The 15,950-nt window shown below is 56.1% G+C and overlaps 5 protein-coding genes across 5 annotated transcripts; 3 read left to right on the plus strand and 2 right to left on the minus strand.

The window, feature by feature from the left end:
- The first annotated feature begins 284 nt into the window (after positions 1-284).
- On the plus strand, positions 285-1,571 carry BZA05DRAFT_411532 (uncharacterized protein). The gene is made up of 4 exons (XM_051485006.1): positions 285-811; positions 886-947; positions 1,038-1,151; positions 1,381-1,571. The coding sequence occupies exons 1-4, from the start codon at positions 324-326 to the stop codon at positions 1,560-1,562; spliced, it is 846 nt and encodes a 281-aa protein (XP_051335298.1). The 5' UTR covers positions 285-323; the 3' UTR covers positions 1,563-1,571.
- On the minus strand, positions 1,572-4,131 carry BZA05DRAFT_411534 (uncharacterized protein). Its single transcript, XM_051485007.1, has 2 exons — positions 3,848-4,131; positions 1,572-3,764 (listed from the first exon to the last, which is right to left on the minus strand). The coding sequence occupies exon 2, from the start codon at positions 3,759-3,761 to the stop codon at positions 1,875-1,877; it is 1,887 nt and encodes a 628-aa protein (XP_051335299.1). The 5' UTR covers positions 3,762-3,764; positions 3,848-4,131; the 3' UTR covers positions 1,572-1,874.
- A 744-nt stretch (positions 4,132-4,875) lies between these two features.
- Positions 4,876-6,111, plus strand: BZA05DRAFT_422325 (protein-tyrosine phosphatase-like protein; the record flags this gene model as incomplete). Its single annotated transcript, XM_051485783.1, has 3 exons — positions 4,876-4,973; positions 5,037-5,368; positions 5,438-6,111. The coding sequence occupies 3 exons, from the start codon at positions 4,876-4,878 to the stop codon at positions 6,109-6,111; spliced, it is 1,104 nt and encodes a 367-aa protein (XP_051335300.1).
- Positions 6,112-7,079: 968 nt separating this feature from the next.
- BZA05DRAFT_188613 (family 61 glycoside hydrolase) lies at positions 7,080-8,103 on the plus strand. Its single transcript, XM_051479384.1, has 3 exons — positions 7,080-7,488; positions 7,553-7,936; positions 8,006-8,103. The coding sequence occupies exons 1-3, from the start codon at positions 7,227-7,229 to the stop codon at positions 8,029-8,031; spliced, it is 672 nt and encodes a 223-aa protein (XP_051335301.1). The 5' UTR covers positions 7,080-7,226; the 3' UTR covers positions 8,032-8,103.
- A 705-nt stretch (positions 8,104-8,808) lies between these two features.
- On the minus strand, positions 8,809-10,271 carry BZA05DRAFT_411552 (D-isomer specific 2-hydroxyacid dehydrogenase). The gene is made up of 4 exons (XM_051485008.1): positions 10,012-10,271; positions 9,411-9,953; positions 9,041-9,340; positions 8,809-8,971 (listed from the first exon to the last, which is right to left on the minus strand). Exons 1-4 carry the CDS (start codon positions 10,096-10,098, stop codon positions 8,891-8,893), a joined length of 1,011 nt encoding a protein of 336 aa, XP_051335302.1. The 5' UTR covers positions 10,099-10,271; the 3' UTR covers positions 8,809-8,890.
- Positions 10,272-15,950: the final 5,679 nt, after the last annotated feature.

The raw sequence follows: 15,950 nt of genomic DNA on the forward strand, positions 1-15,950 counted from the left end.
CGATGAAAAGCAATGAAACAACGGCTGATGAGAAAAACACCTTCTTAGCAATCGGTCTCTCGCGCGGGTCTGCCAGTTCCGGCCTCCGGGTCGAAACCAATGCGCCAGCCAAGGCGTCGTTTCCGCTGCCGCTGTCGCTGGGTCCCACACTATACCTATCATATATGCGAGTGGTCGAAACGAAACAGCATCACTCGGGTAATCACTCGCTTGACGGAAGTTGACAGACAGAACGCGATCTGATTACTGCTCTCCCCTCCACAACAAGCAAGAGAAGAAAAACAAGCATCATAGAGCCGAACAAACAAACAATTGACTACACCATGGTAGCAACAAAAGAAAAAGAAAAGAAAAGAACAAGGTATTTTATTCCCGCCGCATTAACAACCGTATCGATACCCGCACCAGCCGTGATCTATCCCTCGCACCACTCCAGCAGCCCAGCCCAGCCAGCCGGCCGGCATAAAACCAATAGAAAACAGAAGCCAGCTGAGCAAGAACTGGAGACGGAGGGACTGAGATCTCGACCCATGGAAAAGGAAAAGGAAAAACTTTTGGTAACGTGCAGGGAAGGAAGAGCGGTTTTGACTCGTTTAGAGGGCTCCAAGGACACCGGCCATGATGACGATGGCTCCGGCGGCAGCTCCCAGGGGAGAGAGGGCAGCAGCGGCACCAGTGGCGACAGGGGGCGTACCGGTCGAGGTCAGGTTGGTAGCGTTGGTGGCAATCGGGCCGAGGAACGTGTTGGTGCCGTTAGCGACGGAGGTCGACATGCTCGCCGGAGCGGTGCCCGTGTAGTAGACGGTAGTCTCTGGCGGTGACATGGCATTGTTAGCACATGGCAGTCTTGCTAGTTAGCAGTGGATAGGAGAGTAAAGAGCTTACCCGGAACCTTGGTCTTGAGGGTGACGGTCGTCGGGACATAGGTGGTCGACTCGGTGGCGGAGCTGTTGATCCAGATCGGGCTGTCGTTAGAAGGACATGTTCGGCAAGCATAGTGACAGAAGGGCACCAAAGAAGGATGGGAGAAGACTCACCCAACCTGACGAACATCGACGACAGCGGCAGCGAGGGAGGCAAGAGCCATAACGACAAAGGTGGTGAACTGCATCTTGAAGGGCTTGGTGTTGTTTGCGAAGTTCGTGGAGAGTCTAGAAGAGTCGTTGAGGGGGAGAGTATAGAACAGGAGATGGAGGAGGTAACGAGAGTGGTTGAGTGGGTTGGGAGGAAGGGAGGGAGGAAAGGAGGGAGGAAGGAGGGGTTCTTAAGGCGAGGGATGGAGTGAGACGAGGGGGCTAGCTTGGTACAATGCCCTGCGGCGTGATGGTTGGGGGAGGGAGTTTTCTTGCTTTGGAGGCAGGGCTGTAATGTTTGACGTACCTAAAAGACAAACAAACGCGGCGGCCAGCCGAGCAATATGCATAAAGCTACTAACGGATAGAGTGGAATCCCAGACAGCCTCTACACGGTCCACCAACCTTATTCGACTCTCCAGCAAGTTCGAGATGCAGCTGCCACATCATCCCTTGTGCATCTGTACTTTTCGTTGTGGGCGTTACTGAGTGACATCGCGTGCATGACGTCTTCGAAGTACGTTGCAGATCTAGAAGACTGGGTATATGAAGTACTACATTTTATCTCTCCGGCCATCAACTCATTACTCATCATCTCTCGTACACGCCATGCAGACATGATCATTATCCACCGTAAACCTTCATCCAAAATCACCATCATCTCCCCAGGCAAAAATGACGCAAACAAACTTCAGGGTCCAAAACAACACGACATCCACCCCCAAACGACGAAGGAAAAAGGGAAACACAGGAGATAATCCTCTCCGAAACCACCCGCAATTCCTAGCCTTTCAAACACCTCTACCACGTCTTCTTCCACCATCCAGACGCAGAAGTGGTTTCTTCTCCCGCAAAGTCGAGCAGTACAGGTTCGGCATCGGCGTCGACATCGGGTAAGAGCTGAGCTTCTACACTTGCTTCGGCGGAGGGTATAGACGCATCGATATCAACGTTATCGCCAGCCAATTTTTGGTCGTCCTTGTGAGCTGCATCGATACATGAGGCTTTGTCTTGAGTTGAAGATTCACATTCGGTAGTTTCCGTGGTTGATGCCTTGACGCACTCGGCGGTGGACGTTGCCGTCGTATCGCTGTCGAGGGTTTCTTCACCAGTGAGCGGATTCTCAGACTGTCCTTCCTCGCCGCAGATAGGGAGTGTTTCGGCAGCGGGGTCGGCAGCGAGGTCGGACGTCTCAGCGATCTCCACTCCGTCCACTGCTGCTCCCAACTCGTCGACGCCGCCTAGAACCTCGACCAATCCGGTATCCTCGTTGACGATGACCTGCGGAACACCATCGCCCCCCGCCGAATAGGTGACCTGGTTCTGGATGCCCGTTTCCTTGGTCCACGTCTGCTTTCCACTCAGGGTCCAAAATAGTCCCATTGATGAGGCAAGCAAAAGCATCACTCCGCCAGCAACCATCGAGAGCCTCTTGACGTCGTTCTGCTGCGGCGGCGTATACAGTCCGGCGTTGCTCTGTCGTTTCCTCCCCTGACCATCTATGCGTCCCGTTTTTCCACGGGCAAGACCCCTCATCAACTCACCCGCCTTCACGGTCGAGTTCGCATCCGACGACGAGAACAGTTTCTTCCACATGCTCGAGGAAGCGGCCACGCCGTTAGCGCGCCAGTTCCTCGGGCCGACTTCGACGTCGACACGCTCCATCTCGCCCCAGACGCGCTTCCACGCCCCGGGGGTCATCAGCCCGTTCGCAGCATACACCCGGAGCTCCCACTTGCTCTTTGCCTTGACGCGCCGCACGCCGAGAGACTTCGCCCACTCGTCTTCCTCCTCCTCCTCGTCGTCGTCCCCCTCCATACCCGCGATGGCGGCGTCGTCAAGTCCGAGCGAGTCGATGATGAGCTCCTCGAGAAGCTGGTAGTCGCCACGAGGGTGCTCAACCAGTAACCCCCGCTCCAACATCGTCGGCGTGATCTTGTTCAGAATCGCCTCCTCGGCACCGGGCAGGAACAGCAGTGTGACGTGCAGCAGCACGAGCGGCGCCTTCTGCCCGTCCTTCCCCGCCTCATTGTAACTAGCCGACGACGCGCGCGACGAGTAGAAATGCGTCGACCTCCGCCGTCCGGCAGTCTGCGCGGTGCCGCTGGGGATTATCGGGTGGAGAAGCTGCTGTTGCTGCTGCCCTTTACTCACCGGCCGCGATGACTTGGAGAACATCTTTCCGCCGCCGGGCGCCGAGGGGGTGGCCGACTTCTTAGTCGAGGTATTACTCTGCGTTCTGCTGTGCGAGTGCAGTTTCGGCGCGGAAGGGCCAGCAACGGGGGGACCATCGGACTCCCACTGCGATTCGGGATCATCGACAGGCGTGTCGTGCTGGTGTCGGAACGCGAAGTCATCCTCGTCCTCGTCGGAGTACATCGATGTGGCATGATGCGCGCCCGCATATTCCTTCGAAGCGGCGGCGGCAAACGCGGCTTGTTTTTCGGCCGCGGCCGCGGCGTCGATGCTCGTCGGTGGGGAGGACGGCGCAGTAGACCCCGTTGTGTGGTGGATGTGCTCGCGCCCCCCCTCCCCCTCCTCGTAGTCGTCTTCGACGGTCGCGACGTGCGCGTTCAGCGACGAGGACATGTCGGTCAGGTCCTCGTCGGAGTACATCGGTGAGCGCGGCGGGCTTAGTGGGTCGCGTTCGGTGGATTCTCGTCGTTTGTGGGAGGCTGAGGAGGACATGGTCTGACGGCAGTAGGACGTTAGATGCGATCAAACGGTCGCGGAGAGAACACCTTGTTCACTCCATCGGTATCAGGGTGACTGACCTGAGCGCGGGACGGATTGTTTATCGTTTCGAGATGACGGAAAAGATGCTTTCGATAGTTGGTTGCTCTAGCGACCGTGTCTCATGTAGTGCACGGTTCTCTGTGGGGCCGATTGATCGATTGTCTGCGTGATGGGCTCGGACGGGACGGGGTGGGGAGGGATGGGAAGGGTCGTGAACTTCGTCAACCCTGGACGAAAAGGGAGCGGTCCTGCAGGTTAAGTGTTGTTTTGATTCCTCACTACGTGGCACGCGTTGCCCAGCAACAGGCAACCACCAACCCTGCTAACCGCCCAACCAGCCTATCACGCGTTTTGTTTTGAGGAGTCTATACTTGTTGTCAAGACTCAACATGTTTCCGAAACGAAGCGACGCGGGGGGGTGGCCAATGGGAATATGCGGTGGCAGATGGTGATGCGATGGTGAGTTCTACGGGCGCCTACGTCTCCAGCCACCGTAACGCTAAGCTGTGACATCTACACTGCGCGGCGGTGCGATGTTCCACGATGCCGCACCGTTTTCTCACTCTATTCGATGTGACACGGCTTCGGTGCATCTCGAGTGATGCGTGATGGGTAGCTGCAGAGTAATGGAATCAAGCTCAATAGCGCTTTTCACCTGCTGAGTCGGTGGAGAGGCACTTGGACCATGGGCGGAAGTCAGGCAGTGCAGGTACACACTACCGTAGTAAGAGTTACTACTGGGCAGTAGTGGATCAGAGCGTTCACTGAAATACTCGGCTAGGTAAGGGGCAAGTTCGTAGCGAAGCCGAGGGGATTCGCGGTGGTCCAGGACACTGATGCCGGCGTCTTCGCTGTTGATAGTGTCTAACGTATCGTTATGTGCATCCTTCATCACGTGATATACGCGCCAAGATCCTAGAGCTCCCCCCCAGCTCCAGCTTCCCCTCACCTCACCCACGCCCTTTGTACCTGTTTTGTGCACCTCATTGCGTCGTTCATCTCTACTACACAGCCTCGCCTACCTTACAGACACGACGCTTAACCCACTCCTTCCCTCATCGCCACCATGTCTGAACCTCTTCAGAACATAGAGACAGAAACGCTATACATGCAGCCCGAGCAGGCGAACATGGACCTGATCGCGGACGGGCTGTACCTAGGCAAGTAAGTATTCTCGTCCATTCCCTACCCCACCGCGTGTCAGCTTCCCCCTCTTACACGCTATAGTCTGCACGCCGCCAACGGCGCGGGCTGGCTCGTCTCTCAAGGGATCACGCACGTACTCTCGCTCACGTCGGAAGCGGTGCAGATCCCGGCGTGGACGGGAATCGTGCACAAGCAGTACCGCGTGCGCGACAACCGGCGACAGAACCTGCTCGTGCAGGTGCTCGACGGCGTCCAGTTCATCGAGGATGCGTTCACGGGGGTGTTGCCGACACATGCGGTGGGGAATCCGGCGGAGCCGGACAAGCGCATGGGACTGGCAGAGCGCGAGGTCAAGGTCTTTGTTCACTGTCGCATGGGCATCTCCAGGAGCGGGTCGATCATTGTGGCGTATAGTATGTTGAGCCTCTTGGAGAGGAGGGGGCTGGGACGATGGGTGGAGAGGAGCGCTGACAAGTATACAGTCATGAAGCATCACGGAAAGACGTTCGGTAATGCCCTCGACTTTGTTCGCAACAGACGCAGGATGGTCCACCCAAACCAGGCGTTCGTCGCGCAGCTCATGCTCCTGGAATCCACCGGTTTTGATATTTCGCACCTTGGCGAGGACTTGTTGAATCCCAACATCGAGAACCCCTACGATCCCAACGAGTTCGAAGAGCGCCCTAGGAGGAGACGCTCTAAGGAAAATGAAGCTGCCAAGCTGATAAAGACCACAATGGTTTCTAAGAAGGAGGAACAGTATATCCCAGTAGCTTTCGCGAGCGGAGAGGATCATGAAACCTTCAAGGGCTGTGTCGAAGAAGTCGAGCCGCTCATTCAAGCTGGCGAGGAGCGGTGGAAGAAGGTTTTTGAGATCGCGCGGGGACTTGAGGCTGCTGTCACTGCCCAATTGAATATGTATGGCCCAGAGTACAACAGAAAGCTCACCGACTCCACTAATACTATCACCGCTGTCAGAGACCGGAAAGTGAAACAGAGGGATCATGAGGCTGCCAAGGTCGTCGCCCCCGCTCCAGAAGCCGCCTCGTCTGCATTGGCTATACCGACAGACGACACGGATATGAATGACGCTCCTCCGCTTGTTCCGGAACAGAACCCGTCAAGAGCGCGCCCGCATGGTGATACCCACAACTAATGAACGGCATGAATGGCGTCTGGTATGGCATTTGGTTTCTTATCGGAGTACTTTTACCTTGTCTCTTGTGAATTTTCTTTCGGGGGAGAACGAGATCGTGCCGCTTTCTCTGCTTTCTGGGTCTTCTTACTTGTTTTCCGATTTTTCCTTATCTGCTTTCCTCCTTGCGACACATATCATCTGAGGTTCGACCTTGTAGCTATATCCTATACATCAGCACAGCGTTTTTTGAGGAAAGATTGTGTGAGCTTAAAAGCACTAGGTAGTTCCGCGAACTCATCTTTCTCGCGATATCACTGCAGGTACTTGGCGTCTTCCGATTGCTAACACGCGAAGTTCCAGGCCTTTCATTCTACGACTTCGTCTGACGGGATCTCCGTAAATGAGGTAGGCTCTCCGGACGCCAGAACCGTCTTTCCACGAGCCAACCTGGCATCTCGAGTCTTGGGACGATTAGCGGCGGCTCTCCGGGGAGGGGGGTATCCATCCGACTGGATTGGTAACCCCGTAGGGGATGTTGAAATCAGAGGGCGGGGCAGGCGAACGGACACTTAGTACTGTAATGATGTGCGATCGCGTCTCGGGTATGCCTGCTCATCAATCAAAGACTCTTATTTTGCATAAACTTGCAGTTCAGCGGCCGCCATCAATACCCAGCTGCCGGAACCGAGCCCGACGGACCTTACATTACATGCGCATGAATGCCTACATACAACCGCTCATGGGGGACAGACGGCTGTTGGTGTTACGTATTGACAGTTACACTTGGCTGCTGCTGGGAATCTGGGGTATTCTACGCGGTCGATCCGTGGCTGTTTAGCCAGAATGACGCCTAAACTCCCCGGCCCGGGACGGCCTCGGTGGAGGACGCTGGACGGTGACGCTGTCGATGTACCTACATTGATGTTTAATTTGACGGACGGGAGGAGACACTCTATCTCCGCCACGAGGACGGAAACCGCGGGCCTACTCTACTGGAAACCGCTGGTGATGAGAGCTTTGGTGGTATTTAACACCTCGGCATTGCCTCTGTTTTTCCTCTGATTCCCTACTCACCAGCCCAGCCAGCACAGCCAGCACAAGCAAACCCATACATACACTCCTTTCAATACATCATGCAATTCTCCCTCTTCCTCCTCGCCGCCTGCACGGCCCTGCTGCAGCCCGTAGCCGCGCACTACCGCTTCACCAGCCTCATCGTCGGCAGCACTGTCACCAGCGAATACCAATACGTCCGGCAGAACAGCAACCACAACTCTCCCGTCTCCACCACCTCCACCGACGTGCGCTGCAACGTCGGCGGCGGCTCCGGCGCGAGCACGCAGACCGCCACCGTAGCCGCGGGGTCCACCGTTGGCTTCAAGATGGACCAATCCAGTACTCCCCCCACCCCCCACCCCCCACCCCCACTCGCACCTGCACCCGCACTGACCAGTCACAGTCTACCACGCGGGCCCCATCGTAGCGTACATCTCGAAAGCGCCCAGTACCGCCGCATCCTACGACGGCTCCGGCAGCTGGGCTAAGCTGTACGAGATCGCGCCCACGATCTCTTCCTCTGGCGTGGTATGGAACACTGAGGGGAAAGACACGTTCTCGTGGACGCTGCCTGCCTCGCTCGCTGCAGGCGAGTATCTCCTGCGCATCGAGCAGGTTGCGCTGCACTCCATGCCCGCCCAGCATTATGTCTCGTGCGCGCAGATTAAGGTCACCGGTGGTGGCAGTGCCGTCCCCACCGGGATTAGTCTCCCCGCCGGGTATAATGCTGCGAGCTCCAGCTTTGCGGTTAATATTTATTATCCCGTGTTGACGAGTTATACTATGCGTGAGTTGATCCCCCCTCCCGTAACGAGGCGTGCGTGAGCGTGGGACGTGGGACTGATGGCGAGTGTAGCTGGAGGCGCGGTTTGGAGGGGTTAGGTGGATGGGGACGCAGACGGAGACGGAGACGGTGTGGAGGAGGGGTGGCGGTATCAACACTCGTTAGGATTAGGTTTTCGTTCCAGTGGGGATATCAACTTCGTGTTACGATATGAATACCAATTATACGTTCTCGTATTTGACTAGGTACCTGGTGGAAAAATATCTCCAGCTTTCATCATCCACATGTGACTACTGACTACTGACCACTGACCGCTGACCACACAGCACGATCCAGTACCGTGCATATGTAACCTATGTAACCTAGGTACCCAGTACCACCATCCCCATGCCCATAGTCAAAATCCCCATCACCAGCACCAGCGGCACCCCCGCCATCCCCCCCGCCGCCCCGCTCGTCTGTGTCTGTGTCACAGTCTGTGCCGTCGACGTTTCCATCGCCGCCGCGGGCTCCATGTCGCGTACTTTATCGGTGGTTATAAATGCGGCGCTGCTGAGGGCTGCGAAGATTGGGAGGAGGAGGGGGGAGAGGTGCATTTTGGTAAGTGGGGTGGTGCGAGTGATTGAGTGTGGGATGGAGGGCTGGCCGGCAGCTGTGGGTTTACTTAGTCTGACACCAGAGGCGGAGGGGGTCTAATATATGATGGGCTTCCAGAAGGACGGCATGCTGGATTCATGGAATGTCAAGGTATGTATGAGGAAGGTTTGATGCATGTCCGATCTATGTACTGGTACCGTTCCGTCTTGCGGCGGGTGACATTTCGAGAAGAGTGTCGGATGTATCTACAAGGAATTGTTTCGGATGTGACTCCAAAGCTCAAACGGCTCGGACCTGTTTCGTCTAGAGTAGATAGCGGAATAATGCTTAACTCTGCTATGTACCTGATATGTACAGTATCTACAGAACAGGAAACTGGCCCCCCTCCCTCTGTTCGGGCACCTGCGTAACCAGCGTCCCCTTCTCAAGCGCACTCCTGACCTGCCACCAATATCTGTCAGCGTCGTATCACTCCCCCCCCCCTCCCCCTTCCACCACGGCGTCACTCACATTGCTCACAACCAAGCACTCCATCTTCCTCTGCGTCTCTACCGTCGCAGTGCCTATATGCGGGAGGAGAACGACATTAGCATTCCCGATCAGGGCAGGATGAATCTCCGGTTCGTTCTCGAACACGTCCAACCCGGCGCTGCCGACCTGGCCGCTCTCGAGCGCCTGCACCAGCGCTTCCTCGTCGATTATCGCCCCCCGTGCTGTATTGACGATTACTACGCCGCGCTTCATCAACGAGAATTGCGCGTGCGTGATGAAGTGCTTGGTGGTGGTGGAGAGGGGGAGGTGGATCGAGATCTGTCGTGTGGTTAGCGGACGGGGTGAAGGGGGAGGGGGGAGGGGGGAGGGAAGGTGGGAGGGGTAGTACGATATCGCACAACCCCCAGAACTCGTCGAGACTGGCGATATACTCCGCGCCGTTATCCTCCCTTGCGGGCCGGCGATTATGGTACACAACCCTCATCTCGAACCCCTTTGCGCGGCGAGCGACCGCGCTGCCAATACCACCCATGCCGAGTATACCAAGCGTCTTCCCCTCCGGATCCCGTCCAAGCTGCATCTCCCCCTTCCACCGTCCCATGCGCAGCGCGCTCTCTGGGATCCAGGAGCGCCTCAACGCCCCGAGCAGCAGCATCATGGCGACGTTTGCTGTCGCGGCATCAACGGCGGCCGGAGTGTGCGAGACTGCAATCCCGCGCGCCGAGCACGCCGCAACATCGATCTGGTCGTAGCCCGCGCCGTTATGGCAGATGAATTTTACGGACGGAGGGAGCACGGAGATCAGTTCGCGGGAGAACGGCCCCGTCAGTGACACACCCGAGTCGAAGGTTCGGTAGATCGCTACCACGTTGGAGTACGCGCCCGCTAAGAGTGCGGCGTGGAAGGTGGTGAGGGTGCCGCTGGAAAATTCCTAGGGAGTGGCTGGTGTCAGTACGAGCGGACAGCGGGTAGAATGTGAGCGGCGGCACCTGGAGCTCCGCAATGTCGCTCAAAGCCTCCCATTCGGGGCGGGCGTGGTCGATGCGGCCGAGGAGGAGTGCGGCGGGTCGGGTCATAGTTGGTAAAGTTTCTTGCTGGGTATTCTACTGTCTGTGATGGCGGTATGTAACTGCAGTCGTACGTACGATATCTATCCATCCATTGCGGTCGCATAACCACTTATTGCCCGCACACAATCACCCCCCAGCACTCGAGAAGCGGGGTCACCCATGACGTTGGTCATGCGAGCCGACCATTTCGGAACAAAAGCCACCGACCCCTCGGCCCGCGCCTGGAGGATATACCGGTTCCCCGGCTTTTTGATATGCAGTGCATGGAGTAGTCACGTGCGCATGGCTGGTGCATGGTGTATCACTCAGGGCGGCGCATGGAGAACATGGAAGGGAAGCCAATGGAGCGGCGAGCCCCGACTCGGGAGTGGGGGCGAGCAGCTGGCGTTAGTGGACATGGCCGTTTCCACTAGATACGGGTAGTCAGTGGCTCCAACGCCGCCTCGCAGCAAGTGCCCAGCGGCCGGCCCGGCGCTCGGTTAGTCGGGCCAGCTACGAACCGGGCTGAATTTCGGTTTGACAACCGATATATTGATTTCCCCCTCGCAAGCTACCTCACATATCAGCTGTTCCACCAGCCCCCCGCGCCTCCATCTCCAGCTCCACCTCCTAGAGTACCCAGAGTAGATGGTACCTACCTCGGCCTCCGCCATGCGCAGGCCCATCCCTGCACTATAGGTACTGCAAGGCCGTAACCAACTCCCCAATTCCCCAATTCCCCAACTCCCCATACATAAGTTACAATTTAACTTGCTCTTCCCCTTGCGCCCTGCTTTTGTTCTTTGTTTCTTTCTTTCCAAGTTTCCATATGCAGCAGTAGATACACGACCAACTTCCAAGTTCCAAGAGCGAAAACATCTATCTTGCGCAGATACATACTCTACATACATAGAGCGGAACTCGGTGGCGGGCCTGGTGCCTGGTGCCTGGTGCCTGTTTCTTGCTGGGGGCGTCGGGGGCGGGGGTCGCGGCCGGATGCGGTTCATATTATTGGCCAGTCCCGCCCCCACAGGGCCACAGGGACAGGGCCCACACCCGAGTGCATAGCGTGGCACTTGGAGAGCGAGGGCGGACGCTGTACGGACGACGGGGTAAACAGATGGAAACAGATGGAAACAGAAACAGAAACATGTGCGGTCGCCATGATACCTACTATCATAGGTACCCAGGTATGAAGTAGGTAATTGTTGCATTCGGATCTCAATTCTCGACATCACGGTGCGTGTCGTGACACCTATAGGTAGGAAGTATCATAGGTACCGCTCTACACTGTTCGAGTATCTATAGAAGGTAGTTACAGCCGGACAGACAGACAGACAGACAGGAGAAACAAACAAACAAAAGAAAAAGATCCGCTTTGGGGTCACATGTATCTGGATCTGACCAGCTCTTTCACTCGAAAAGAAAAAGAAAAGAAAAGAAAAAGTCGTAAAAATCTGCCCCATCTTCAATCGCTCCCAAAAAGGCTCCGCATAAAATATCCCCAAGCAAGCAAGCAAAAAACCCAATTCGTTTCCGATCTCATAGTTATGCCAGAAGTATTTCTGGCCGAAAATCAAGACATTAATCTCCACATACATAAAAGTTACCAACAAAACAAGCAGCGGCACAGCCACTACCACCACTACCACCACCACACCGTGAATGAAAAGTGAAGAAGAAAGAAAAAGAAAGAAAGTATTGAACAACGCTTGTTGTGGTGGTAGGTGTAGTACCCAGTGGATCAGGTATTCGTGAATCTTCCCCTACAACCGCCCGTCTCGCGCCCGCTCTTCCGGCAAGAACAGCCCTCCCCTAGCCATCCAATCCGACACGCCTACGGGGGGTCCAACCGGGCTCCTATTTCCGCCGCTTGGTTCGGGCTCGTAGTTGAACGGGTCCCGCGGGTCAGGCACGGTCGAAGTCCTCTCCTCGGACAACAGCGAGTCCCGGATCGGGTATGCATCGGGGCCCCAGAGCGAAGTCCTCGTGTCGGACAGCAGCGAGTCCCTGATGGGAAACACGGTGTCGGGATTCCACGAGGGTACGCGGGCAGCCTGGGATGCGATCGGGGATCCGGTTGCACCCCACGACACATACGTGTTCGAGTTCGGAGTCGAGTCCATCGAGAGGCCGAAGTCGAACTCTGCCGGGAGGTCTGGGAGCGGTGGGAGCTCTGCGCTTCCGAGCGGTGCTGGCGCTTGCGCCTTCGTCCACCGCGTATCCATACTCCGCAGCGAGACTATCGACGACATTTCCGAGACGCTGTGGCGCGACGTCGAGCCCAACTCCGAGATGCTGTGGCCATAGCCATAGCCCCCGCCCAGCTCCGCGGCGGCGCGCGGCGGCCGCCGTGGGATGTCGACGATCTTGGGACCGGGGACCCAGAGGCTTTCCCGGCTTTTCATGGGCTCGACGTGCGCGCCTGCTGGCGACGGCTCGTCGACTACCCGTGTCCATTTTCCTTCGTCTGCGAGGGAGCCTAGAGATACGCCGCCCGATCCCTTGGGCCCGAATGGGCTCGCCGAGTGCGAGATGCGGTTGTGTCGTCGCCGACGACGGTGGCGCATGTAGAAGGCGACACCGATTATGGCGAGCGATAGTAATACCACGCCGCTAACGACGAGGATCACGATGGCACCCGTGGGGATAGGTCCCGTTCCAGAGGAGGAAGAAGAGGCTGTAGCGGATGCGCTGGAGGAGGTAGCGGTAGGAATGACTGCTTTCGTACTCGTTGAGGCCGATACGGTGGGCACCGCTGCGGTATCGAAGACGATTGCGGTTGGTGCATTGAAGCCGGCTTGCGGGGTGGTCTGGATGGGTTTCTGGTTAGCATAGGACTTCAAGATGGATGTACGAGGGAACACACGATTGTAGTGAATGTGTTCACATCTTCTGCTGTGGCGACGGCCATGTGGACTATAGTACCGCCAAAGACAGTGCCAGGAATGAGTGTATAGTAGTGAAGACTGTTTAACCGTAACGATCGAACGAAATGAGTGTATTGAGGTCGGATATTGGCGAACGGTCTTCACGGACACATAGTCGTCGTCGTCGAGGTGGAAGGATTGCAAAATAGTCCCCACCGTCATAGGACCTCCATGTATATTCGGACTCCAATGGAACTACAAGCCGGGCATTCCAGCATTTAGACGACATCCTTCCGTGTACGGAACCCCTGGAAAGGGGGCAGCCCTCGGGCTTGTTGCCCATCAACCCCACCCGGGGGGGCTTCTCTCCGGGGTGATGGCTGTGGTAATAGCGCTGCAACATCGGCGCAATGGCAACGTGGGTTGTGACAGCCGTGCCTCATTTGGGCGCAGGCAACAGGCATCCCTTAAAGCAGTACCCGTCTTTCCCCTGCTGCTGTGCGGTAAATTGTAGTCCTGGGTGAGGGTGTTGTGCACGTCCATGCCCACGACTAGGCAAATTGCAACATAGTGTCAGCACAAAAGGAGGGAATAGACGGGGCCGGTTATCAGATCCTGGCTGCGCGTGATCGCCGGTGAGGATACATAGACATGCGCTAGCTGTGTACGGTATGCAGGTACACAAACACAACCCACATCGGGTGCCAGGTTCAACAGCCTGAAGAGAAGTGCATATGAATCCCTAGTCGGATTGAAATTGCTTTGTTCGATTCCGGAGGGAATTGCAGGATAGTATGTGTCCACTGTCCAGCCTCACAGGGCTACGTTATATTGACTGATGAGCGGAAAATAGTAGATCATGGCCCAAGCGGCGAGAATTGAGACCCACAGACATAGGCAAATAGCTATCCACCAGTAGATCATGGCCCCTGCGGTGACAATTAAGACCCACAAATATAGTTATCCACCATCGTATGTATAGCTACATACTCAGTTAGAGTCCCCTTCGAATTCTTCGTTCGCATCCAAAACAGTTGGTGTTGCAGACGTGCTCCTGAGGTTCCACGCAACCAGCTCACGGCCGTCCGGGACGTTCGAGGAAATGTGGACTGACGGTCCGGTAGACCACTGACAGAGTTACGCGCGGCGAAAACGGACACCAGTAAGGCTGACGCGGGGGCCATTTGCGGAATTATCCGCTACTAGTAGCGAGCGACTTTCCAGAATCCGAAAAGACTAAACCGACAGATCGTGGCTGAGGGCTTTTGAGTGGCAGCCGGCCTTTCGAGCACACGGTTCGGTGTCAATCCCCCGGCACATCTGTCAGAATTGGGCCTTCCTGGGCAAAAAACACTTCCTCCGGTCCGCCAGAGCGGCACCTGGGTTGCATTGTCATCAGGTGTCAAGATTGCGTCTATTGCAGCTTTACTACATATGCGCATTCCCCCGTACTCGGAGTACCACGGCCCCGTTTCCCGGTCTTGACTCTTGAGTCCGGTGGTTGCCTTGCCATCCGCAAAGGCACCCCTGGACGTATCGCTGCGGTGAGCACTACCGGAAGTTACTGGTGAGTCAGCACTTTAGCGCGACGGAGAAATGTCCACTGTGGATCCGAGGAGATGTGTTTCGCATGGTGTTGCCTCACAGGTTAGAGCGGAGGCGGCCCCATACGTATGCGGTGAGTGCGGTGGGTGCGGCCTGGTTGCGGTGGCTTCGAGAGCAGCACGACCATGGTCCGGTGAAGGCCGACGGACTAGTTTCGAGAGGACTAGTTCACAAAGAGTTTGCTGTGTCTTGTTGAAATGCGGCGGAGCTCTTTTCAGGTCAGCTAGATCAAAGTCTAATCCACATCCCAGCTTCCGAGACACGTGCCTTGTGCCTGAAGCGAAGAGTGGAGTGCAGCCATGCCGTGCCCAGCAGCCTAGGTAGTAGATGCTGACACGAATATGAGTAAGCCAATAGTTCCCGGTGGGCGACATGAGAGCTTCAAACTTGAAAGGAGCTCACTCGGAGTCCGAGGAAGGTATCATGACAATAATCCGGACCCGTGTTGCTGCGGGCATTCTGGAAAGCACCTTTGCCGAGCAGAGTCCCAAATCGACATCCGATTCTCACATCATCCAGAAGTGTGGAGATATGGGGTCTTAGTTGGCTATTGAGGGGCGCGAAGGAGAAGGCGGCTTAGCGGCATTGGTGAGCACGGGAGGGAGACGGCGAAAACAAAAGATAGATAATGAAGAAGTTGAGGTTGTATTCAACTTCGAAGAGCCATCTAATACGGCTCTCCCCCGCTGCCTACAACGTTCGGTGTCACTCGATCCGGCTAGTCCGGCTGACACCACCATTCGGATCCACCGATTCGACCAGCCTCCCCTCCGATTTTATCGGATCCGCCATCTATTCTACATGTGCTCCTCTCATGGCGGTGGCAGACGACAGAGACCTTGTTGAGACCTTGTATTTTGGAGGAGAGACCTTGTTGGGACCAGGCGGGACCTGGTGGGACCTATGTGTTATGTAGGGCAGACCCGATGCGTTCGTTGAACGTTGAAATGTTTTCTGTTCTTCTTGTCGGTCCGTCTCTTTTTTCAACACAACAGACATCATCATCTGCATAGACCTTTTGTTAATTGATCACGTTTTATTTGACCACACCCGTTCTGTGGTCTCTCGGCTGGTGCGCTAAACTCGGATATCTTTAGACTGATTGACGGAAATTTGAAAAGCCCCGAATACCCCCATTAGTACTATCGAGTGAAAGGACGTACACGGCGGCTAAGGACGTAGAAGGCGGATACGGACGTAGAAGGCGGAGAAACACGTACACGGCGGAGAAGTACGTTAACGGCGGATAAGGTCGTTAACTAACGGCGGATAAAGCATACGGCGAGAAGACGTACACGACGGAAGATACAGCCGACGGCATCAAACCCGGGCAAATATCAACTTCTGCAGCTGCTACTATCGATACACTGGCTCCGTGGGACAGCCAAACCTATGAACGACATC

Source organism: Tricharina praecox, assembly GCF_024521635.1.
Source record: "Tricharina praecox strain CBS 144465 chromosome Unknown BZA05scaffold_36, whole genome shotgun sequence".
Classification (NCBI taxonomy): domain Eukaryota; kingdom Fungi; phylum Ascomycota; class Pezizomycetes; order Pezizales; family Pyronemataceae; genus Tricharina; species Tricharina praecox.

Excerpts from the sequence above, each read along its gene's own strand:
- BZA05DRAFT_411532 (XM_051485006.1), top strand. The coding sequence starts at position 324 with ATGGTAGCAACAAAAGAAAAAGAAAAGAAAAGAACAAGGTATTTTATT. Across the intron at positions 948-1,037 it reads TGGTCGACTCGGTGGCGGAG|CCAACCTGACGAACATCGAC; the intron begins CTGTTGATCCAG and ends GAGAAGACTCAC. Across the intron at positions 1,152-1,380 it reads TTGCGAAGTTCGTGGAGAGT|CTAAAAGACAAACAAACGCG; the intron begins CTAGAAGAGTCG and ends TGTTTGACGTAC.
- BZA05DRAFT_411534 (XM_051485007.1), bottom strand. The coding sequence starts at position 3,761 with ATGTCCTCCTCAGCCTCCCACAAACGACGAGAATCCACCGAACGCGAC.
- BZA05DRAFT_188613 (XM_051479384.1), top strand. The coding sequence starts at position 7,227 with ATGCAATTCTCCCTCTTCCTCCTCGCCGCCTGCACGGCCCTGCTGCAG. Across the intron at positions 7,489-7,552 it reads CTTCAAGATGGACCAATCCA|TCTACCACGCGGGCCCCATC; the intron begins GTACTCCCCCCA and ends GACCAGTCACAG. Across the intron at positions 7,937-8,005 it reads GTTGACGAGTTATACTATGC|CTGGAGGCGCGGTTTGGAGG; the intron begins GTGAGTTGATCC and ends TGGCGAGTGTAG.
- BZA05DRAFT_411552 (XM_051485008.1), bottom strand. The coding sequence starts at position 10,098 with ATGACCCGACCCGCCGCACTCCTCCTCGGCCGCATCGACCACGCCCGC. Across the intron at positions 9,341-9,410 it reads TCTGGGGGTTGTGCGATATC|ATCTCGATCCACCTCCCCCT; the intron begins GTACTACCCCTC and ends ACCACACGACAG. Across the intron at positions 8,972-9,040 it reads AGTGCTTGGTTGTGAGCAAT|GTCAGGAGTGCGCTTGAGAA; the intron begins GTGAGTGACGCC and ends TATTGGTGGCAG.